General features: G+C 42.4%; 1 protein-coding gene across 1 annotated transcript in view; it reads left to right on the forward strand.

Annotated features, from left to right (window-relative positions):
* Positions 1-25235, forward strand: part of LOC308308346 (mitogen-activated protein kinase kinase kinase kinase 4-like) — a 148880-nt gene that overhangs the window by 100346 nt on the left and 23299 nt on the right. Inside the window, exons 7-15 of the mRNA XM_080753766.1 lie at positions 710-840; positions 1340-1394; positions 1750-1828; positions 3147-3322; positions 4978-5050; positions 7131-7341; positions 12561-12722; positions 14337-14423; positions 21894-22064. Of these exons, the coding sequence (XP_080609892.1) occupies positions 710-840; positions 1340-1394; positions 1750-1828; positions 3147-3322; positions 4978-5050; positions 7131-7341; positions 12561-12722; positions 14337-14423; positions 21894-22064 (1145 nt within the window). The remainder of the gene's footprint in view (positions 1-709; positions 841-1339; positions 1395-1749; positions 1829-3146; positions 3323-4977; positions 5051-7130; positions 7342-12560; positions 12723-14336; positions 14424-21893; positions 22065-25235) is intronic.

Genomic DNA, 25235 nt, shown 5'->3' on the forward strand with positions numbered 1-25235 from the left:
TTTTGTCAATGCTGCTATTGTTATTGGGTACTACAACTACTTTAGCACTTGTTCTCACTGAACAGCTTCCAGTACATTAGTATTTTTTTAACTGGTTTTAACCCATTCAGAACGGGTACACATTATTGTGTATCATTATTTTATGCTTTAACTATTGAAAAATAGCAGATATACAAGCTCACAGCACGGCACCGAGTGCCGCGCTGCGAGCTTGTAGATCTGCTATTTTAGAAAAATTGTGAAAATTTGAATTTTGACCCGATTCTATAAGTGTCTTTTGAATCCTCCTAAGATTTTTTGAAAAACCCATGTTTCAATGTCAGCAATCTGGCCAGCCATCGTCAAAGAAAAGGTCCTTTTCACTTAAATGGAGCTCAGTTAGTCTGTTCTTGAGAGACTACTATGTCAGTGGTGCCCAAACCTTTTCATTTGAATGACCCCCAAAATTATATGTATTTGGCCACGGACCCCCATCTCAAAATATTTAGTTCCAGGGACCACCCAGAAGCAAAATTGCAGTTACAAACGTTCGTTTTGAAAATACATATTTCAAAGGTTTGCACACATTTTCACGACTTTTTTCAAAAATAGCAGCATCTACAAGCTCGGAGCACCGAGTGCCGCGCTGCGAGCTTGTAGATCTGCTATTTTTCACTGGTTAAAGCATTCAATAGTTCTAGGCCTAAATGGGTAAACTCTTTGGTTCCAGTTGACTTTGGCGTGAGCGCTCAGCTGGACAGGACAGTGGGCCGGAGAAACACCTTCATCGGGACTCCATATTGGATGGCTCCAGAGGTCATCGCTTGTGATGAGAACCCAGATGCCACCTATGACTACAGGGTAAGAGGCTCTGCCAGGGCAGAGGTCGCCACTGTTGCCAGATGGGAAATGCTGAATTATCGTACCGGAGGCTTAAAATTATCGTATTTGACAGAAAACCATTGTACACAGCAAACAAAGAGAAATCACCCGTGTAAATAAGCAATTGCACCAAATAATGATCAGATAATTATCGTACATCTGGCAACACTGGAGGTCACCCTAAACAGTTGGCAAAGTGGTGTCGCATTTTACTATTACATAAAAAAAAAATATTCACACTGAATGTCCGGGCTGATAGCAAGTTTCTGTCGACTGTAACAATGTACATAAAATGTTTATAAAAAATACACACGCGCACACACAAATTGAAAAATCGAAATTAAAGTGGTTCTCAAATACAGTAAAACGGGGTACTGCTATGTTATGGTGAAATGTGAAAATGAACAGAAACGCACACATAGTACATACTGTACTGTGTCCACTGCATCCATCTAATTCATCATCCATGTGTTTTCAGAGTGACCTGTGGTCGTGTGGAATCACTGCCATAGAGATGGCTGAGGGGGCTCCTCGTAAGTTCTCACATGTCATAATATTAACCCAATCACAAACCTTTCTGAGCCTAATTTATACTCCTTATAACTGTGTCTCTTGCCAGTTGCGTTTGGCAAACGACTTTGGCAAACAGAATTTAAGTTAAGCTTTACACATGCCTGTAAAAGCTGTTCACTATACAGTATATATGTGTGTGTATATATATGTTTGTTTTTATTTTGTTAGCTATAGAACAATTAAACATTAAAACATATAGACATGAGAATCAAAGATAACAGGGAAAGGTTTATCCTGAAACGTAATTTAGAGTTGTACATTATATTTCCATTGCCTAATTGTCTGATCTGGTCGTGTCTTTCCCCCCCCCCCCAGCGCTGTGTGACATGCATCCAATGAGAGCTCTCTTCCTCATCCCCAGAAACCCCCCTCCTCGGCTTAAGTCCAAAAAATGGTAAGCTACGTTATCTCATGCTTCATCAGAATCAGAATCATTAAAGTACAGCAGCATTCCATTAATTAGTCTTGGTAACATTGGTGACCATTATTATAGTTGACACAAGTACTTACAGTAGTGGAACAAGAGGCAATACAGTTTTGCAACATATATGCAAACGCTTCTAGAGATATTGTTGTTTTCTAGGAACATTATCTCAAAAAGTACTACATTTTAGGTCCTTTTGGTGGGTGATATATCCTCTTCCCGTGATAGTTTTACTACGTTTTATTTGTTAGGGTTTATTTTCAGTCAGGTCAGTGTAGAGAGACGGGAAACCAAGGGCAGAGCGAGGAGGAACAAGCGAGACAAGACAGGGGGTTTTGAACCTGCGTCCTCACAAGGAGCATAACGTCACCGTCGGGCAGAAACCTTTTATCACAAAGTTTCAAACGTGTACGTTTTTTGGTAAAAGTAAAGCCCTGCTTCATCATACAAGACTGTCTCACAAAAGTAGAGAAAATAGCAAATCTACAAGCACACAAACCCTCGTGTTGCGAGGCGTTTTGTGCTTGTAGATCGGCTATTTTCACTATTTAAGTCATTTTTAAAAGGATAAAGACAAAACGAATGGTTTTGGGCATAACAGGGCTTCCACCTGAAAACGACGATAATATGGTTTGTGCTCTGATTGGCTGAGCCACCAGGCACACCAACGCTTTGAATACGGTGTAGCTGCAACACTGTCTCTGCAACTGCTAACCTTGAGCAATGTTAGCCAGCGGTATGCTCTACTTATTTTGTTCTTTGTATAAAAAAAACACAAGTCTAAATAAAGAAAAGGTCACACTCAAAGCTTCAAAGCATACATTTATTTCACCAAAGTCTCAGCAGACAGAGCTGCATAAAGCTGACTTTGTGCCATGGTGCCGCTTTTGGAAATAGGCAAATCTACAAGCTCACAGTGCCTTGCGAGGTGAGCTAGCAACACCGCCGTACGACGAAGCATACGTCAGGCTTTAGTGCAACACCTTGCACTAAGAATAGTCATCCTTTTTTCCGCAAATTCCGCTTTTCAAGTAGGGATGGGACGATAATCGATATTATCGTTTATCGTGATAAAAAAAACTTTTAGATTTAATTTATCGTGTTATCGTCCTCCATGCACTGGGATCAATTCACCTTTTATTCGCCAAGCTGCATATACCACTTAAACCCTCTATTGGTAAAAGGTACCCCAGGATAATGGATTTTGATTATCGCGATAAGATCGTAAATCGCAATTTCTTTTGTCACAATAATCGTGATATGACATTTTCATATCGTCCCATCCAAGGTCTAAGAAGTTCTTCAGCTTCATCGAGGGCTGCCTGGTGAAGAACTACACCCAGCGACCCCCCACCGACCAGCTGCTCAAACATCCCTTCATCAGGGACCAGCCCAACGAGAGGCAGGTCCGCATCCAGCTCAAAGACCACATCGACCGCACCAAGAAGAAGAGGGGAGACAAGGGTGCGTCCAAATAGAAAGTCTTGTACTGTATAGAATGTCCCTTTAACTGAAGATTTTCAACATATCTATATAATTTGTTGCAAGGCTAATGAAACTGAGCCTGATGTCTGACTGAAAGGTACCCATTGTGAATTAGTGAATGTACTCTGTCGTTTTAGCCGCTACCCTCGGTGGCCGTGACATTGTCCTTGTTCACTCTGCAGGGTTTCCTGCAGGAAAAAGTCTTGACCAGGGGGGGATCTCATGGCGCACGCGCGAAGCGCGTGCGCCGAAATTTTTTGATAATTAATTAATTAATTCGAGTAATTAATTCACTTAATTTTTTATATTAATTCTTATTTTTGCCCTATAAAAAACACATGAATGTGCCCATGATGACAGAAAACACAACTACATGCTATCATTCACATTTATTCAACATTGAATAACTACGTTTTTCACAGGACAGTGTAACTTGTTTTTTTCCCCCAGGTTAATCAACCAGCACTCGTGCCATATAAATAGAAGTCTACAGCACAGTAAAAAAAAAGAAACATTGGTGTAAAGTAACTAAGTAGATTTACTTAAGTACTGTACTTATACTGTACAAAGGAGATTTTCAGGTATTTGCACTTTACTTGAGTATTTCCTGCATTCAGGAGATACCAGCCCTTATGTTTTCTTCAAATGTAAACAAACATGGCTGCCATGTTTGAAAGATAGGGTTGGTATGGGGGTTAAACATGCAATTTCGCGATCGCGATCATGCCTAGTACATTGTTGGAGGTCCAAAAAGTTTTTTTGAAAAAAAAAAAAAAAAAAAAAAAAAAATTTTTTTTTTTTTTTTTTTTTAATACCCTTGGGGGGGCGGGGGGGTTTTCAGGCCGGGCGGGGCGCCTGGCCTGTAAAGTGCTGCAGGAAACCCTGCTCTGTTTGCAGCAAAGTGACAAAATAGTGACAAATCTCGACATCCGAAAATATTAATCGTGTTGGGGAAGACCCGGCCTGTGATTTGCTGAGACAGGGATAAGGGATTGCTTTGCATAGTAAAAACAATTCTATCCACCACCACGGCGGGACAACTCCAAGGCCTTGGGAAGTTTGCAGAGGGCAATCGCTCACACAGCGTCTCACTCGGGGACGGCTCATATAAGCCTCAAGGTCACACTGTTGGTGTGCCTGTTTTGTTGTAATGTAAAGTGTGTGTGTGTGTGTGTGTGTGTGTGTGTGTGTGTGTGTGTGTGTGTGTGTGTGTGTGTTTTTTTTTTGCGGTAGCAAAAACAAGTGATCCCCAACCCACCTGGGGGAAACAATATAGTTGTCAGGGCAGTGCTTGCCAACGAAATGCATAATGGAAATGGAAATAATGGACAGCCAAAGATCACAGAAACAGACAGGAATTGTATTTGTCAATATGGATTGTATCCTTAATATTGGTCCTATAGACTATGAAAATCAAACCCAATAAGACTATTCTATTTCTAATTGTGAGAAAGGAAGCTAGCTTTCTTCACAATGCACTTTTTAGTTTTAACGGCCACTTTGAGTCTCAGAATAGAATAGACCTTACAAATGATGGCTGGTTGCTACATGATGTAGCCAACGCTTGCTCCTTTGACCTCTGAGCATTAGCTTTTAAACATATGCCAACATTTGTATTCTCTCCTCTTCTCCAGATGAGACGGAGTATGAATACAGTGGCAGTGAGGAAGAGGAGGAGGAGACGCCCGAACAAGAAGGAGAACCAAGGTAATTTTCCTGAACCTGATTTAAGTGTTAGGACATGGTATTGGGCATAGATATAAAAAGCTTGATGCCTCATTGGCCGCTGCAGTCCATTGGAGCGACAAGCAAGGAACTGGAATGCGGACGTCTGTGATTGCCGGAGACCACGCTGCCAGTCATGTGACTACTAGCCAATCACAACACGTGTTCTTACAGGCTGCATGCGTAAAGGCCCGCCCCTACCTGCCTCTGATTGGCCTAGCAACTTCCGGTTTCTGTGACACACGTGGAAGTGAGAACGACCGGAAACGACCGGTCGCCGAGTCCCGCGATCTCACGCCTCAGAGTTGAAGGAGGCGTCTACCTTTCTATGTCTATGGTATTGGAGCTGTGGGCAAACCTGTCTACCAGTGACATCATCGATTTCTTTTTAAATATTTCGATTTTTATTATCACAAGAACAATGGCTTCCATTAAAGCATCGTAACTTTTCAGGAATAGAAAGCCTGCAGTTTCTATTAGCTTGGATTCCCCATCGATGATGTCACTGGCAGACGGTTTTCTGAACTGGTTTTCTGAACTTCCCACAGCCGTCCTATGAGATACAGACAGAGTAGAAAGAAATTGTGCTATTTTATCATGAACATTAGTGAGGACCAATTATACGAAGATAGGTTGAAAAGTGGTGAAGTCGTCGTTTAAGTAAAACGTTTGGGTACTTTTCCCACCACCTCCCTGGGTGCAGCTCCATCGTCAATGTCCCTGGAGAATCCACGCTGCGTCGCGACTTCATCATATCAACCCATTTAGAACGGGTACACATTATTGTGTATCATTATTTTATGCTTTAACTATTGAAAAATAGCAGATATACAAGCTCACAGCGCAGCACCGAGTGCCGCGCTGCGAGCTTGTAGATCTGCTATTTTTGAAAAAACATGAAAATTAGAATTTTGACCCGATTCTGTCTTTTGAATCCTTCTAAGACTTTTTGAAAAACCTATGCTTCTGTGTCAGCAATCTGGCCAGCCATCGTCAAAGAAAAGGTCCTTTTCACTTAAAGGTGATACACCATGAAATTTCACTTTTCCTATTTTAAAACCTTTTTTTGGGGTCCCACTAGCACCTTCTATCCTCACAAAGTCCCATTTCTGACCGTTGTGTCTTTCTCTGGTTTTGGGAAGGCGGAGGTTAAAAGCATCCCACGGGTTCTCAAAACAGGCTGTTCAGATTTGCTGCCGTCGCTGACGTCATCGACGGCCGTTTTTGAAGGGAAAACATTTTTCTTTTCAAAAAGATTTTTTGGGGGGGGTTCAGGCCAAAGGTGGTACTGCAGCTGAAAATGCTCTGAGAGCCATTCAAAATGAGAAGAGGCTCTCTATTCAGGAGTGTTAATTTAGCCTCAAACCTTTTGAAAAACGTTTTTTTGGGACATAAACAATGTGACATAAATACTTTTTAAATGCATGGTGTATCACCTTTAAATGGAGCTCAGTTAGCCTGTTCTTGAGAGACTACCATGGCAGTGGTTCTCAAACCTTTTCATGTGAAGGACCCCCAAAATGATATTTATTTGGCCACAGACCCCCATCTCAAAATATTTAGTTCCAGCCACCACCCAGAAGCAAAATTTGAGTTACAAACGTTCACTTTGAAAATACATATTCAAAGATTTGCACACATTTTCACGACTTTTTCAAAAATAGCAGATCTACAACCTCGGTGCCGCGCTGTGAGCTTGTATATCTGCTATTTTTCACTGGTTAAAGCATTCAATAATTCTAGGCCTAAATGGGTTAATAATATTAATACTTATATGATACTTTATGTCCAGCTCCATAGTGAACGTCCCTGGAGAATCCACGCTGTGCCGCGACTTCATCATATTAATAATATTAATACTTATATGATACTTCATGTCCAGCTCCATAGTGAACGTCCCTGGAGAATCCACGCTGTGCCGCGACTTCATCATATTAATAATATTAATACTTATATGATACTTCATGTCCAGCTCCATAGTGAACGTCCCTGGAGAATCCACGCTGTGCCGCGACTTCATCATATTAATAATATTAATACTTATATGATACTTTATGTCCAGCTCCATAGTGAACGTCCCTGGAGAATCCACGCTGCGCCGCGACTTCATCCGCCTGCAGCAGGAGAACAAGGAGCGCTCGGAGGCCATGCGCCGCCAGCAGCTGCTGCAGGAGCAGCAGCTCAGGGAGCAGGAGGAGTACAAGCGCCAACTACTGGCCGAGAGGCAGAAGCGCATCGAGCAGCAGAAGGAGCAGAGGAGGCGGCTGGAAGAGGTACTTTATTACTTTTATTACGTTATTACTCGCGCCAGCAGAGCGCGCAAGTACTGATTGAAGAGTTTATTAGAAGGTTGCATAGGAAAAGGTGCAGTTTCATGACAGTACAGTTCACTGGTGCAAGGTCAGCTAAAAGAAGATCCTAGTAAGCTTTTCGCCTTGTTTACACAGGAGCCACTTCATGTATCTCATATAACATTGAAAGACAGACGGATAGAAAACAGTACTTTGCATAGGATATCACCAGTAAGACTCCCTAATCGGGAGATAAGCGACTGTCAGGTCGCATACACAAACTTTAGAAGGCAATGGTAGCCAATCAGGAGAGAATATTGGAAATGGGACAGATCCATGTTGATGACATGACTTTAGAGATACTGTCTACCGCTTTGCGTGATTTTAGGGAAAGATCTGTAGGAGCAGTGTCCAAAAATGTTTGTTGCAAAAATCTTCACCACCACCAAGTCCAACCTGATATCAATAACAGGGTGACAGAGTGCCAACTTGCCCACCCACATACTGTACATACAGACAGCACCGATCGCAGTACTTGCGCAATTTGCTGGTGCACAAGTAGGCCATATATGGCCACGAGTGCACAAGACGCAAGTTGGCACCTCGACAGAGTGCAGTCTAGTTTACTTTGTACTTTTCAGAGGACATTTCAGTTCAGGATGAAATAGAACACCATTTATGGGGGTGTGAAGCACTTCAATGTAAACATGTGACATCAAGCAATATTTTGCTGCTTTGCCTGAAGTTGCAATTCGTTTTTTTTTTATCTCAAGCTAATATTCTCCAATGTTGTTAGTGGGAATGCACCTTAATGATAATCTTTTTGTAGCACCTTTCGTATAGCAAAGTTTACAAAGGGCTTTCACGTGGCAAGGCAGATAATATGAAAAAGGTGATCAAACGGAAAACATAACGTGGAACAAAAGATGTCGTAAGTGTGGAATAAGGCAGGTCCTTGACATCTTCATTGAAAAATCACAGGCATGTGTCTGTATGCTCATCTGTCTAGGTCTGGTTCTGCTTAGCGCTCTGCTGTTTCTGCACGAGCTTTGTGTGTCTGTCGATCTGTTTTTTCTCAACAACACTGAGTTGGCATAACTGTGAGCATATGTCTGCAGCCAGTACGTATGTCTGTCTGTCTGTATGTGTTGTTGTCTGTCACAGTTGTTATTCTATCTTGTCAGTAACACTGGGGAAATAACCCTGGTTAGCCTCAGCCTAAGATTACGTACTGTATGCCCATATTTGTTCACGTGTAAACATGTTTATTCATTTAAACGTGAAACACCACAGGGTTCTCTGTCATTACCCACGGTGGTCTGTTGTTTAGAGGATTGTGGTGGTACAGAGACCCTCCTCTGCCCCTGTTCGTCCTCTAAATTGGACTTGATTTCACCGAGCCTGGTCTCTTGAGTAGCACTGGCAAAAGCATCAACTTTTTTTATCGACATCTCTTGTTACTGTAAATGTGACGTGATTGTGAACCTAAAAGGATGTACATTACACATTTCCAACAGACCATATACGACTTAAAGCCCGATCTGGCCCAATTTTCGCCATGTTGATTAATATACACCATGGGTCCTCAACGTTTTCAGGCCAAGGACCCCTTAGTTGAGAGAGAGATGAAGCTGGGACCCCCTCAACCTGTTCATAGATTCCATATAGTTTAATCATTTGACAGCACAATCTGTGCTGTCAAACGATTTGAACCGTCAATACTTTATAAACTTGACCCTTCACTCTGTACTTAGTCTGCTCTTTTCCCCTCTACACTAAACCCCTTTGCCCAAAATAGCCGATCTACAAGCTCACAACGCCTCGCAGCGCAAGGCGTTGTGAGCACAAAGATTTGGAGGACCCCCTAACTCTGAGAACTTGAGATACACAATCTGCACAAAATAGAGCAGGACTACTAAGGCTTTAGCCTCATGATGTAGTCGGAAGAAGTCACGATTACTTCAAATGATGTTTACGATAAATCCGAACATGACCCAGTAGTTTGAGCTGGTTAACGATGGCCATTGGAACGGCAGACCAGCAGTGGCGACTGTAATCTCATCTGCGAAAGTCAATCATTAAATGTGTGATGCTGGCTCTCTTCACTGTCAGTTGCATTTTACAAGTCTTCTAGTATGTTTGAGGCATTAACTTGATCATTCTAGGATCACATGACTATAATAAGGGCTCTCTGGTTCGTCTGACCCTTGCATTCCTCAGTATAGTTTTCTTGCAGACAGTGCTGCGAATGCAATAATAAATCGGAGCTTTGTGCACTGTTGTACTCATTGAGTGTCTCTGTAGAGGCACCGCAGCTAAATCTATCATTTATTGCCTAATATTATGCGCTATAAACTCCATGTAATGGAGGCAGCCAGGGTCAAAATACTTGAGGGGCCTAACCCTAAACCCCTAAACTACTTTGCCTTTTTTTCTTTTACTATTTTGAAAAACATTTTTAAATACTTCAAATAGCCGATCTACATCGTGAGCTTGTAGATCAGCTATTTGAACTATTTAAAAATGTTTTTCAAAATAGTAAACGAAAGGCAAAGAAGTTTAGGGGTTTAGGGTTTAGCATGGACGAAAATAGGGCCCTTGAAGTTTGCTGATGTAGAAATGGATTCAGTTGGATAAGCTTCCATAATAAACTATATAGAGTCCGTTATTGTGCAGCAGGGCAAAAGACAAACAATTATAATTAGATCCCTCAGACGAGACATTTGAAAAGGCCTGCTCTGATTGGCCTTCGTGTCAGTCAGCTGGATGTTCCTTTGTTCTCTGGAATTTGGTGTTAGCATCTCTGGAAGTTTGGCTGAGATCAAACTTTTCCTCTTCTAAAAAAATTACAATTTAGGCATTTTGCAGACGCTCTTAATCCAGAGCGATTTACAATAATACATCAACATCAATACTGCATCAAATGCATAGAAATAGTAATCTAAGAAAAAGGGCGTAGGTAGACCAAGCACCTATTCAGTAAAAACACTTTATATAAAACCCTAAACAAATGCTATCTATCTTTCATGTAAGGTCATTGGGGGGTAGGCGAGTGCTGTGCTACAGTAAGTGCTATGGGCTTAGGTGGAGTCTGAAGAGTTGAGTCTTCAGACCACGGCAGAAGCTAGGGAGTGAGTCTGTTGTTCTAAGTGCAACAGGGAGTTTATTCCACAGTTTGGAGGCCAGGAGTGTGAATTGTCTAGGACGAGTGGATTTTTGTCCTGTTTTTTTTTTTTTTACTTTTTAGCGAGGCTTCTGTCAGCATCCCTGTTTTACTGTAGCTGATCTAGCTAACCAGTGTAGTGAAAGTTGAGCCTGGCCAATATACCACTTTGGCTGATATATCCCACTTTATTTACACTTTTACAACGTTGGTATCAGCAATTATCCCGATGCGTCCCAATTTTTTCTTTTTTTTAGGAAAACTATATTTTCAACGCATCACAATAGGACCCGCTGTGAGCCTGTAGATCTGCTATTTTTGACAATGTTTGAAAAGGCTTAAAAGGGCTTAAGTAGTTTTACGTTATATTTAGTTACACATTTTAGAATGAAATTGTACACAATCTTTGGTGGAGGGAAGCACTTATAAACATGACATCAAGGTGAGAGTAGTCAAAGTCGAAATTTAAATGTAAAATCACAAGTTGTGAATTCCATTCACAAGAAGTGAATGGAATTTTAGGAAGAGAGAGAATCGGAGCAGTGCATTTTGTTTTCAATTTGCAAACACCAGCTGTTGAGCAAACTCCCTGCAAGAAGCCAGAACACAGTCAAATCCGAAGTTAATTTAACTCAGAACTTTTACAGATGGAACGAAATGATTTGTACAGTCTCAGAGTTAAATTAACGGAGGATTTTACTGCATAAAGAGCTACAGGGCATTTGGGCAGGAGTTCAAGTTATGTTGTCTGCTACATGATTTTTACACTGATATATTCCACGGATAGGACTGTGCATGCCCAGATGTAATGCGCAGAAAATAATGGCTTTAAACATAGTGTCTATTTCAGTTATTCTCAACCAATTTAAAGGTCAAAAGCCCTTAAGGTATACACCAGGCCTATTTTTTTATTATTGATGTTATGATTTCAAATATCTTAAATGTGCCTCACAGCTACCAAGATTGCCAGCACAGGAAGCATGGGTTCCCACAAACCAATAATGGCCCGGGGGGTCACTCATTCATGACGGCGCTCGTAGATCACATATGCGGCAGAAGCCTGCAAGATCCTGTAGGCCTAGTTGAACAAGGGCCATGCCAGTGAAATACCACATGTGTGCTTGTGCGTTCATGTTTGAAAAACAACCCCTTTCTGGAAGCCTAAAACATGCAAAATGGTAAATGGTGCATTTATATAGCGCCTTTATCCAAGGCGCTTTACAGAGATTGCATTACATTCGCCCATTCACACACACATTTATACACCAATGGTGGAGGAAACCATGCAAGGCACCAACCTGCACATCGGGAGCAACTAGGAGTTCAGAGTCTTGCTCAAGGACTCTTCGACACTAACTCTGGTGGAGGCCGGAATCGAACTGGGAACCCTCCGTGTCCTATTGACGGTTTCTCTACCCCTGAGCCACTGCCGCCCATGAAACATGGAATTCATGGAGAAATTATGCATTATGATTCTAAAAGTCCACATTAGCTGCGGAAACCCTAGAGGTTCCACTGTACTGTCTTCATAAGACGATGACAGATGAATCGATGTTTAAACAGATTTGTGTCTGACGGCTTTGGGGGCCAACTGTTGCATAACTGCTGGAGTTCAGCCCTGATTAAATGATTATGTTTTAAAACAGTACATGTAATGTTGACATCTCAGTGAGTGGGCCAACTCCTTTCCTGTCTTTATCAGCCAATGCGGTGATTGCTGTTTTTGCGGGATGACTTTTTAATTGACATTACCATGCTGTTCCTTCTTGCCCATTCCGCAATGTGTATCACGCATTCACGCACGCACGCACGCACGCACGCACGCACGCACGCACGCACGCACGCACGCACACGCACACACACACACACACACACACACACACACACACACGTTGTTGCAGTGCAGCCCTGTGAACAAGGCAGGGTCCAATCGCGGCAAGGATCCCATACCTCATATTGACGGTGACTCTGTCTCGCCCTCAACTATTTTACAAATATTTACGCATGCTCTCTTCTGCCCCCTTACGTTTGCCCACAGCAACAACGACGCGAGCGGGAGATGAGGAGGCAGCAGGAGCGCGAGCAGCGGCGCCGCGAACAGGAGGAGAAACGACGCGTAGAAGAGATGGAGAGACGCCGCAAGGAAGAGGAGGAACGCCGGAGGGCCGACGATGAGAAGAGGAGGGCTGACCGTGAACAGGTAGGTGACTACTGAGGATGAGGAATACTACTAATGAAAGAAGACACAACTAAGAGTTAAAATACCTATGACACGCCCCAAAGATTTATATTATAATACAGTAGGTCATGTTTTTTGTAGAAACGGTTTGAAAAGGGAGTGGAGCCGGACCGGGACCATATCACAGATTGACCGGCCGATTACATAGCCGCCATTAGCCAGTAAAAACAGCCAGAGCACGGGGGGAGAAAGTTAAACACCTGAATTATAATCTCTGGTGGTTTGTTTGTTTAAAACTTGTACATTTTTTGCAGTAAATATGGCAAGAAGTTGCAGAATCTTTATAACGTTTATGCCTGCAACCTCTAGTTTTATTTTTTGTTATATGAATTAGCATTTCCACTCCGGCCAGCTTTCTTTGTCGCAGATACATAATGAAATGCACGCTAAAATCCGCCCCTCGCAAGCTTACTCATCTACCCCTCGCCCCCCAACAGCAGATGACCATTAGTACAGTAAATTAATTTGATTGTCTTATTGCCTTCCCACAATGATCATAACAATATTAGCAAAAAATACCTTTAGCCTCTTAGACCTAAGACTTAGAATATTTTGTTATCGTTGGATTGGATTTTGTCCACAATTACATGCTGTATTGATGTGGTACCATAGGAGAGGACAGACACATTTTGATCAAAATAACAATTATTCTCTAATAGTCTACAGACTTCTTGTAAATTAAGTAATGCAGATGTTTAACAATAATGTAACTCTTGCACGTAAGTTCAGATGCCTGCCTTTTGGTCATACCAAAAAAGCAGAACAGAAACATGAACTCCTTCCAGTCATGAGTAATGTAATACAGACGTTTAACCTTCAAGCTACATCAAAGCTTCGGTGACATCAACTAAAAACTGTCTTTTCTTAGTTTGTTAGATGCAAATTTAGCCTGCTTCAGAATTCTGAATGTCTTCTCAGAGTACATGCAATGACCTGTATCACCCTCCCCGTCCGGCTACCCTACCCCGAACCACACCCGACATAGCCGGTTGCACTACGGTGGATTCGAACCCACAAACTCTCTGGTGGTGGGCAGGGACTTTACCACTGCGCCACCCAGAGCCTCTATTTGTTAGATGAGATCGATTTTGACTTCATGAATATAGTTGTTATCATCGTGTACAACAGTGTTTCTCAATATCTTTTGGCTTGAGTACCCCCTTTCCCAGATCTTTGAATCCAAGTATCCCCTTTACCCGACAAAAAAAAAAAAAAAAAAAAAAGGTTTTCCTTATAAAACTGCATAAAACCATCACAAATAAGAAAGGGAGTGAGAGTTTCAAACGGTGCCTCGTGCCTCCTGAACAGATTTTCATGTCAATAACTTAGTCATTCAAACATCATTCAAACACATCCCAGTTGGTACCATAATTTGGGTTAGCAACTATCAGGCTCACAACAGTTTCTCCAAGTGTCATCATTAAACATAACAGTGCTTTAGGCCTACTTCTATTTTCCTCTTTTGGGGGCATTTTCTCAGAGTACCCCCTGCAGTACCTCCGCGTACCCCTAGGGGTACATGTACCCCCTTTTGAGAAACACTGGTGTACAACATAACGTTGCTCTCTGTTCCAGGAGTACATCCGTCGTCAGCTGGAGGAGGAGCAGAGACACCTGGAGATCCTGCAGCAGCAGTTGCTGCATGAACAGGCCATGCTACTGGTGAGTGTCTGCTCCTTTACATTAATTAGAACCTGTATGCAGCTTTTTCGCGGGCGAATCCGAACTCAGTGGGCCCACCTGAAAAGTGAGCCTTCAACTGAAACGCGCAAAGAAATTATCGATGTTACCGTTTGATAATAACATTCAATCAAGTGTCCCCCTGTAATGCACACATCCAGCACATTTGGTCTAATCTAATGTAGGGTGGGAAATTTGTAACATAGATGATGATCTGTTATTATCGTCTGTAGTATACTGCCTGCATTCAGCAAATCTCTTACACCAACATTGATCTTGGGAAGCACCTTTGGCAACATGGCCACACGCAGCCAGTTCATCAATGCTGTACAGTGGCGTTCTGCCACTGAACACTGCATTGTGATTCATGTGGCTTTTATTACTGAGCCGCACACCTACTGTAGAAACTTACTATCAATAACTAAAGATTGGACAGGGAGGCCATGCCTTTATTAGTCTCTCTTACATTGTATTTTTGTAATTGGATGGGCTAAAGCTGTACAGTTAAATCAGTTATGTAACTACTTGCTGCCCTCTAGCGGTCAAACATTGACCGCAGACATCTCATTGCAGCTTTAACCTGGGCCACCTGAATGCTTATTTTAAAATATAAGTATAATTTGTGATTGGTAAAAAATATATTATAGTCTGTAATAAAGGGGGCATTGATTAGTACATTATTTACTTGATGGTTCTTGCTTATTCTTTCTCTTAGGACTCTTCAACCTCCTCTTTCTCTTCCTCTGAATCCCTATCCTCCCTGCTCTGTTCTTTTGTCTCTCTCTCTGTTCAAACTAAGTCGAGGTTTTTACGAGGTACGGTTCACAATTCCCAGGAGGTTACATAACAGCACAGTAATGTTGGTATTACTCATTAGTCGTCAGTTCCACAGACATTCCTGTGTCCGTTTCTCTTCCAGCCTCTTATTAGACCTATATCATTAGGTCTAATATCGTTAGGTCTAATCCGTGACATTTGTAGATCTGCTGAGGGCCGTTAAACCACCTTGTGGGAAGCCAGAATGTTTACTGGCCCTTGGTGATGATGTCACCAGGAATGGAGGGTTTCCCTTGTTTTCTTCCTGGATCTGATACGTTGCGGCTGTGGACGGTTGTAATGTGGTTAGGCCTGTTTGCAGGGCTCTTGTGACTTCGTGTTCCCTTTTACTACTATTATTATTATGATTTCCGAAGGACTCCTTTCCTCCTGGGCTTATATGGAGGACATGTAGATAATGGAAGGATGTGACCACTCCACATCCCCACTTCCACGTTCCACACCGCTGCTTTGTCATTGTCACCCTCGACATTCCCTCCTCATGACATCATCGTTAACATGCATCAGGGTTGAATACGTTAATTTAATCATCAACGCATCATAATGCCTGGTTTATACTCTGTCTGACATACTGTACAAAGGTGTGCAACGTGTTGTGAGTTTGAAGATCGGCTACTTTCGGTGCAGGACAAAATAGTTAAAGTATAAATCAGGCCTGAGCATTTGCATTCACACTTTAGATGTGGCTCTAGCTAATGTTAAGTATTCAAACATTTACTTTGGCCCAACTGCAGAGAGACTAAATGTAATGCACGCTTGAGCCAAAGCAGTTCTCTCCATACATGGATTAAGCCTCTGGCGTTCAGCTATAAAACTCCTTTCTCGCAAAACCCATTGCCATATAATAGTACGGTAGTGCAATTAACAATTGGCACTGTTTTTGCTGTTGCAAAACGCACAGTCACGTCATGTTGTAACGCTACACAGTCCACTGAAAAGCAGGTCCTTTTAGATGATCAATTTGCCTTAACACTGGCCGGTTCAAGGCGTTGAATCCAATTAAAGTGTTCACTTCGAAATCTTTTCCTTTAATTTGTGAACAATAAAGAATTAACCAAGGCTGTGCATATAAATAATAAGCTGAAACTACCCCCAGTCAAAGCCATTGATGGATAAAATTGAACCATTTTGGCTTTTCATTGAAAGAAGTCTGGTTGTTGCTTGTCCAGCCAGGTGTAGGGACGCAACAGCCATGTTACCACGTCGAAATCCGTGTTCTATACTGTAAAATACTGAGTGTTCATTTAACTCTGAGAGTGTAACTGAGGGGGTAGAATGGCCTTCTAGGAATCAGAAGGTTCAAACCCCGTCTCCTCCTGGCTGCGGGTCGGAGCATACTAAATCCCCTTGCATGGTTTCCTCTGCCGTGTGTGTGTGTGTGTGTGTGTGTGTGTGTGTGTGTGTGTGTGTGTGTGTGTGTGTGTGTGTGTGTGTGTGTGTGTGTGTGTGTGTGTGTGTGTGTGTGTGTGTGTGTGTGTGTGTGTGTGTGTGTGTGTGTGTGTGTGTGTGTGTGTGTGTGTGTGTGTGTGAAATACATTTGGTGCTTTGGAGAAATGCACCATATCAGGGGTCTTCAACGTTTTTAGGTAAAGCAGAGTTTTAAGATAAAGCAGGGACCCCCGATACTGTATAAAATTGTGTTGCAGATTTTCATTGATTTCATGAAAGCGCTGTCATCAGTCTATGTTGGATTTGTGTTAATGTGTTTTTTCAGACATTTAACCACTTAAATTGCTGATACTTGACCTTACTTGACCTGATACTTGAATTTGACCTTTTCATTCTCTACACCAAACCTATTTGCCAAAAATAGCAAAACATACAAGCTTGTAGATCTGCTATTTTTGGCTAAAGTTCAGAATAGGGATGCGAGGGTTCAAGTTGTTCATTGAAAATAATGATCCTATCACACAAAGATTTGGTGGCCCCCTGTAGTAACTCTGAGGACCCCCTGTTGAAGACCCCTGCTCTATATAATAAATGCGGTCTATTTACTTAACATTTACCATTCTCAGAGTTCAGTTAGCTCTAAGGATTGCCTCTGTATCAGTGGCTCTGGGTCAGCGCGTTCCTCCCTGTTAAAACTCAGGAGTACAAATGGCGGGAGCTTGAGGAGCAGCGTCAGGCCCAGAAGCTCCAAAGACAACTGCAGCAGGAACAGGCCTACCTGCTCTCCCTCCAGCCCCTCGACGCTAGCGGCAAAACAGCCCAGCAGCAGAGCCCTAAACCTCAGCAGCACCTCGAACCCAACAGGGCGAAGCACCAACTGAATCCGGACGCGGAGAGAGCGAAGCCCCAGCAGCAGAGCATAGACTTTGAGAGGTCCAAGTCTGTAGAAAACCACCACAGCCTGGAAAAAAATAATGACGCCAAACCACCGCCGGCCCCCTCCGAGCCCCCGGGCCCCGCCTCCTCCGACAGTATCCGAAGCCCCGCCCTCGACTCTGAGCCGGTCAGAGAGGTGAACAACTAGGGGTGTAGCGATACATTTTAATAGCGATTTGATAACATATCACGATACATGGACGATATTAGTTCATTCATGGCGATTCGATTCAATCCAATGATTTAAAATCGATATAGTAACTATTTAGCAAAGAAATGAAATCAGTGTGAAACGTGTCAGTACAGGTTTTTAAGGGAAACATGTATTATTATGGATATACATGAGTAAACACAGTGATTATCTGTCAAACGATAGATTCGACTTTAGCCTTTTTCATTTCGATCTACTTCTGTTTTTTTAATTAAAAGCGATATTTCGATGCAGTTACTATATCGTTACACCCCTATGAACAACGCTCTGGGCTCGTTGGCCGTGACACTGACCGCTCTAGAATGCTTCCATGTGCTTGTGTTTGTTGCTCACTCACGATGTCTCAGGGTGTGTGCTGTCTACACATGGTGATGGCTGGCTGCTGGTGTGGGGACGCCAATCGCTTTGTAGCCTATAGTTCACTGAAGCCTTTGTCTCTCCCAACTCTTGGTGACGTACTGTAGTTTCAAAGGTCTACGATGCTTATTTGGTCAATGCCACATACACCAGGCAAACGTAAACCGAACCAAAACATCTTCTATCCGAGTGTAGATGCTTGAAGGTTTTACACAGGAGCTGCCAAATAATAGCACATACAATTAAATGGCAAAATACTGTGTACATGTGTACATACTGTCGAATGTGCTAAGACATTAAGCAGTAGATAAGCTATACTTACAGTATATCCATGTTCTGGGGATGTCTTCAGCAAAAAAAAAAAAAAAGAAAAGACAATGACAACCTGCAAGTTCACAACATGACATGTTACGTGTCGTGAGCATTTTGTGTATAGGCAAAAAAGGAGGGGACCAAGTATAGAGCCCTGGGGGACTTCATTGACCCCAGTCAATGAAGTATATACTGTAGGTTTTAAGTGGTTAAGCAGCTGCAAAAGATGTTTGATCAAACAGACATCACATATTGAATTATGCATTCTAAATGTACAAGGCATTTACATGAAGGGTAAATCTTAATGTGACCAGTATAGTGAGTGTTGTAGAACTATTGTCAGAGCAAGAGAAGGCCATCTTGATGAAGGGAATACTGCCCATTCTTAATCTCACCCAGTGTTAATGACAGTAGACGTAACATCTAAAGCCCAGCTGTAGAAACCTCTTTTTACATTGAGAGTTTGCATTCATTTTGATTGCAGCATACATGCTAATATGGTTTGAATAAACACGTGTGTAAAGATTATTGTTGGGTTTGAACGTCAGTACGGTCTTCTGTAGTCCAGAGCACTGTTTTCACAGTCCGTACCAGTGCATTCCTCCTCTCTCGTTTGTCTCACTGGGACGTATTACAGACAGTCAGCTTTGAGAAATAACACCTCCCACTGCGGGCATGTTGTTTTTAAAGAGAATGGGAAGGTCATTGCGTTTGGCTTTATTTTTCTTTGCATGGAGAGACAGACCAAAGAAAAGCCAGGGAGACCGGGGACTGAGATGTTTCGAACAGGGATTTACACAATAGAAGTTATTTATTTATCACACTAGAACAATGCAGCATTTGGATCTCAGCGCATAGGCAGTTGTGAACCTGTTAAATTGCCATATTTTATATTATTTATATTACATATATTACCATATCATATTAGCATATGACCTAGATTCTGATGAACCGGTCGCCATCCCTCAAATCACCACTGCTCCTCTATACTAGGTATTCAAAATGCTCAAATAAATTATGCTACTTGACGATTTATGCTTTTTTCAGATTTATGCTATTTTTCAGATTTGAAACTAGCAGATTTGAAACTAGCCGATCTACAAGCTGTGGGCTTGTAGATCGGCTAAGAGGTTTGGTGTAGAGGGGAAAAAGAGCAGACCAAGTACAGAGTGAAAGGTTAAGTTTATTAAGTATTGACGGTTCAAGTCGTTAAATATCTGTAAACACAAATTGACACGAATCCCCAAAAAAAAACTGATGATCGCGCAGTCAAACAATGAAAGTATATGGAATCTCTGAAAAGGTTGTGGGGGTCCCTGTTTCGTCTCTCTCTCAACTAAGGGGGTCCTTGGCCTGAAAACGTTGAAGACCCCTGCATTACAGTACAGTGCATTACAGTAGCAGCGGCATCATTAGGCCTCAGTATGTATTGGTCCTGTGGAAGCCGGCTGCTCCCATTAGCACACAGTAGGAGGGAGAAAGAACGGCAATGGCAGATCTGGGTCAGAATTTTTGTAGGGCAAGGGCAACCCGGAAGTTACCTCCGCTCTGCCATGGGCTCCTGCATAGGGATGGGACGATAAGCGGTATTATCGTTTATCGTGATAAAAAAAAAAACACTCACGATAATCGTATCGTGGAGATTACTTTATTGTGATATCGTCCTCCGTCATGCACTGGGATCAATTCACCTTTTATTTGCCGATCTGCATATCCTGTACCACTTAAACCCCCCTATAATTGGTACTTATAATATACGTACTTGATTCAGTCTTTTTTTCACACACTATCAGATGTCTTTGCCAAAAAATAGCCCATCTACAAGCTCACAACGTGTCGCGACGCGTTGTGATCTTGTAGATCTGCATTTCTTTGGCAAATGTTCTGCCCCAGGATTTTGATTATCGCGATAATATCGTAAGTCGCGATTTCTTTTGTAACAAAAAACGTGATATGAAATGTTCATATCGTCCCATCCCTACTCCTACAACACACAGTTGAAATCCTTCCTGAGTTACAGATGATAAAGAAACAATGGGGATTTCACTGAGCAGGTTTCCACTGGGATTATTGGATTAGGTTTTGGATAAATTAAGAAATTAGGCTCTCTGGCAAACAAAGAACATGTTTTGTTCAAAAACATAATCTTCACAAATCATCACACTTGTTTTCAAATGCGTGAACCACATTCAATTCATCCAACAAAACTTGAAACTCCTAGATTTATGTTGTTAACCACTGACTTATTTTCTGTTGGTTAGAGGGAAAATCATTGGAAATGTGGCATAGGAACGGCACTGGGTTTTAGGACAAACTGTAACATTCTATAGTATTTCCAAATCATTCTTCATCATATTTGATTACTGAATACTAGTAATATTATTTTACTTTTATAATAGTCCTTGCCCGAATGTATGTGCTCCGAATTATGTGCTGTTTAGGTTATGAGGGATTGAATGTAGGAGTCTCAGCAGTAATGTTGGAGAACCCAGACGTATCAGTGATGACAGTCATCTCCACATTTTGGCACTGTTTCAGCATGCGGCTGGAGTTTTACTTCTTTAGAGCTTACAGATCGTATCCGTAGTAGGCAATCCCCAGACCACAGAACTCTTCCATACAGGATTTTACAATATTTCATTATTATGATATTCCACACACCCACAAGTAAAAAATGATGAATGAACTTCCACAAGGATATTGCTTGAAGTGTCCAAGGCTGTCGTTGTGCTTTCTGAATATTTCATATCTGTGTAGATTGACCATGGCCATAATTCAATCTGTTACGTTCCTCCAGATAGTATGTAGATTAGTTTCCCCGGTTGACCATGCCGCGTCAAAGCTGTCTTACCTCCCTGTGTCCTCTTTCCACAATGTAGAACTTTCATCTGGAAATGGAAAAATGCATGACAACCCTTCTGTTTGTAGTGCTGATGATCTACTAGTGGGCATATGGGACTATTACTGAGCCAAGACACTCTCTACTGACCTTGACAACGTTCTGTGTTGTAAACCAATGTGCCTGTACTGTACGTCTAGATGACTTTCTGGTGTGCTTTTTTTTTTACCCCTGCTAGTAATACTGTAGATGTCTCTGCTTTGCAGGTTGGAACTAACATAACATAGCGGCTGTTGACTTCCGTCCACTTAACCTTTGTTTTTTGACATACAGTATATTGTCATTTTACATAACGTGCAATGTCCTCAAACAATGTTTAATTTGTGTGTGTGTGTGTGTGTGTGTGTGTGTGTGTGTGTTCTTGTTTGTGTGTGTTTCTGTGCATCTGTTTACATCTGCGCCCGTCTGATGTCTGTCTATCCGTGTCTTTGTCTCGTCGTGTCTGAATATTTGTCTCCATCTATCTGTCTGTCTGTCTGTCCGTCCGTCTGGCCGTGTGTGTGCTGTCCAGGCCGATGAGAGGTATCGTAAGAACATCCAGGGCTCTCCCCAGGCGGCCCAGCAGACCAAGCCCCCTGTGCAGGTGCAGCCCCCCGTGCCGCCACGCGTGGAGTCCTCCTACCCCAACGGCAACGCAGCGTCCGAGGCGCCGCCCGCCATGCACCGACCCATGGAACCGCAGGTAACTAACCACTGCAAACCAATATGCCGCACTGCTCCTCCCCCATACAGCCGGTCTCCTCTCCTCTCCTGTCCGCCTCTGTTTTCTCTTTCTATCAAGGCCGTTCCTCGTGGAAAGCAGCAGCACCTTGGAGTTAACGTTTGCCAACAGTTCTGACCAGCAGCAGTTCTTTTCCAATAAATTGGGCTGGTTGTCGCTCAATGTTATAGGGCTGGGTGATATGGACAAAACCAAACATCACATTAATTCTTACCTAATACTAATACCTATATTGCCTGCCACTACTCAATGTCTTAATCCACTTTGACTTTGGTCTTAGTTATCAATCTTCATCCCCTGTTGGGGTTGAAGGTTGTCCGTTTTCATTTCCTCTTTGCAGTTTCCTGTTTCTCCCTGCCTTTGCTCTGACACAAAGTCTCTCTTGTTTGTTCCAGGTGGTTTAACAATGTGTGTTTTGTCTGTCTGATCTGGGTTCTTTTCTTGGTCTTTTCAGTTTTGATCTTGAAGAGGTTGTTGTCTCAACCATCGCTTTGCTTTCCTTTCCCTTGCTAGATGTTTCCAGCTGGACTCATTCTGGGTTGCTCTATGGGGGTCCCTTTAATCTGTCTAGTCCAGCAATCTGTCTAGTCCAGTGATTCTCAATATGTAATATATACATTAACCCACAGAACCCCATTAATATTGTCTTATTTTTGTCCCTGGGACTCCAATCTACACTGTACATTCCTCATTTAACTCTGAGAGTGTACCAATGGAACACTCTCAGAGTTACAGACCTCTAAGGGTCAATTTGGACCCCTGGTGGTCCCCGGACCCAAGGTTGAGAAATGGATAAATGGATGGTCATGAATTAATTTCCAATTCCATCAATTCAAGTGTATTCATTCTGAATATCTTCTTCAAATAATAGGGGTGGAAGATAAAGAGTCTTTTATATTAACACACACTCACATACACAAAGTACCGTAGGTTGTTCTAAAGATAGGTCTTCCTCCCGTGTTGATTGACTTGGAAATGGATTGATCCCAACCCTGACTGAATTTGTGCAATGAATGGTTTGATTGACAGGTTGCTCCTCCCACTAGTATCAAGACGAGACTCCATGCTCTCAGCAACATCACCGAATGACTTAACAACGACACGTTTACTTTGTTTTCTATACTCTGTGTGTGTGCGTGTGTGTGTGTTAACCCATCTACTGCAGTGCTTCTCAAATTGATATGTATTTGGCCGTGGACGCCCATCGGAAGGACTTTTCCAAACATTTTTCAAAAATGTTCAAAAATAAGCTCACAGCTCTCTATTTTTGAATGGCCAACATCTAAATGGAAGTGGTTAAAATGTTTGTCATGTTTCTGTATATTAACTTTTGCTGGGGACCCACTGGTCTACTGTATGTTCCTGTGCGTGTGGGTATCGCAGAGGGAGAGAGAGAGAGCGTTCTCTGGGACGTTCGAGGAGCTTTTGAAGCTCTTGACATCCATGGTGTTGAGCAGTCTGACTCAGAGTGCCATTCATCTCCGCAGAGAGAGAGAGAGAGAGAGAGACTCATCCCTGCCGAGCGTGAATCATCAGCGTTCATTCATTGAAGGCAATTTGCTCTGAATATGTCACAGCCATTTAATTAAGAAAGAGGGGTGGTGGTGACTTGGGTAAGAGGGGGGCGGGGCAGCGACTGCATAATTGAGTGCCTCATTGTCAAAGCAAGCGCCGTGCCGTCAGGTAAAGAGGAGGATTAGTCAGTTTGCTCTGGTTTGCAGGCAGGCACTGAGATGTTTTCCAATCAAAGATGAATGTTGTTGACGACGTGAAGGCTTTTTCATAGCTGATGAAGTGGCAGTAAATGACAGCTCAATGAGGACGGAAGGGAAAGCAGGATTATTTTCTTGTCCTCGGGGAACGGAAGATTGCTTTTACAGCTTCGACTAGCTGATGGCTGCTCTTAATGGTCATGTTGAGCAGCACACAGGAGGGGGAGAGCTGTTAGGGAGTAAGTGTCTTGCTTAAGGCCTGTCCATACTTTGACCGAAACTGAACTTGTGCTCTTCGGAAAGTCCAACTCACCGAACATTTCGGAGACACTATGGACAGGCCTCTAGGGACTCGTTGACACATATACGAAGTGAGCCGGAGCGTCACCGGCTATGGGCCGATTGCCAGACAGCCCAGCTATCCACACAGCTACTGCTGCATGTTACTGTAGGATGACTTACTGAAAATGTAATTTCTGCTTACTGGAGAATCGGGGCTAGGGTTAATATAACAAACTGTTATTTGTTTGTCTGAGATACAAAAGAGGAAGACGTTAGCATGACGCCGTTCAAACTTAATGTGGAAGAAACGATTTGTACAGATCTAGGAAAACCACTAAATGAAAAGGTTCCACTCTAAAGTACACAAAAAAGGGTTAGTGACACACAATCAACTACAGTGACAATGTAGAGATTGGCCTGAGTGACTAAACACAAGGGGTTAGGGTTAGGCAAATAGCAATGATTACTGAATATAGAACTCTCCATAAAGATTATTTAGCTTTATCAAAGAATATCACTTTTAGGCCTACAGCATCCACAAACTTTACGTTTGTGGATTCTCAACCTTGGATAAAGATTTTAAAACGTAAATACTGCGTGTCATGTTTTCCGCCATCAAAATAGAAATATAAATCCCTGAATGTGTGCATGTCATGTGATCTGTGCATGGTTGTGGTTGTGTGTTTACATGTATTACGTTACTTTACTTCGCACCATTATGTTTGCATGCTAATTTATGTCGCTGACTTTGATGAAGCAATTCATGTTCATTCTTGCACCATCTGGGGATACTGGGTTCTCCAGAGGCCTAGAATAGATGGAGCTGACCAGATGAACATCCACAAAGCACTGAAACATTCTCAGTGTAATCAATCAGTAGTTTAGTCTAATATCTTAAATATCGTTGTTACATGCTCAGCCTATCACCTTATTTGACATGCAGTCCTATGAGTCAGCAAAATGCTACTGTTTGCTGACAGCATTCACACAATGCTCTAATGCTAATGAACCGTCCTATGATAATTCTTAGTTAATGCAAGTCTTTTTGCAACAAGTTTTCTGGAGGAGATTCAAATTGGCCACCAGTGAGTTCACATGATGGACGGTTTTATCCATTTGTGGTCTCTGGATTTATTCA

Source organism: Nannobrachium achirus (genome assembly GCF_963921795.1).
Source record: "Nannobrachium achirus genome assembly, chromosome: 22".
NCBI classification, from domain to species: domain Eukaryota; kingdom Metazoa; phylum Chordata; class Actinopteri; order Myctophiformes; family Myctophidae; genus Nannobrachium; species Nannobrachium achirus.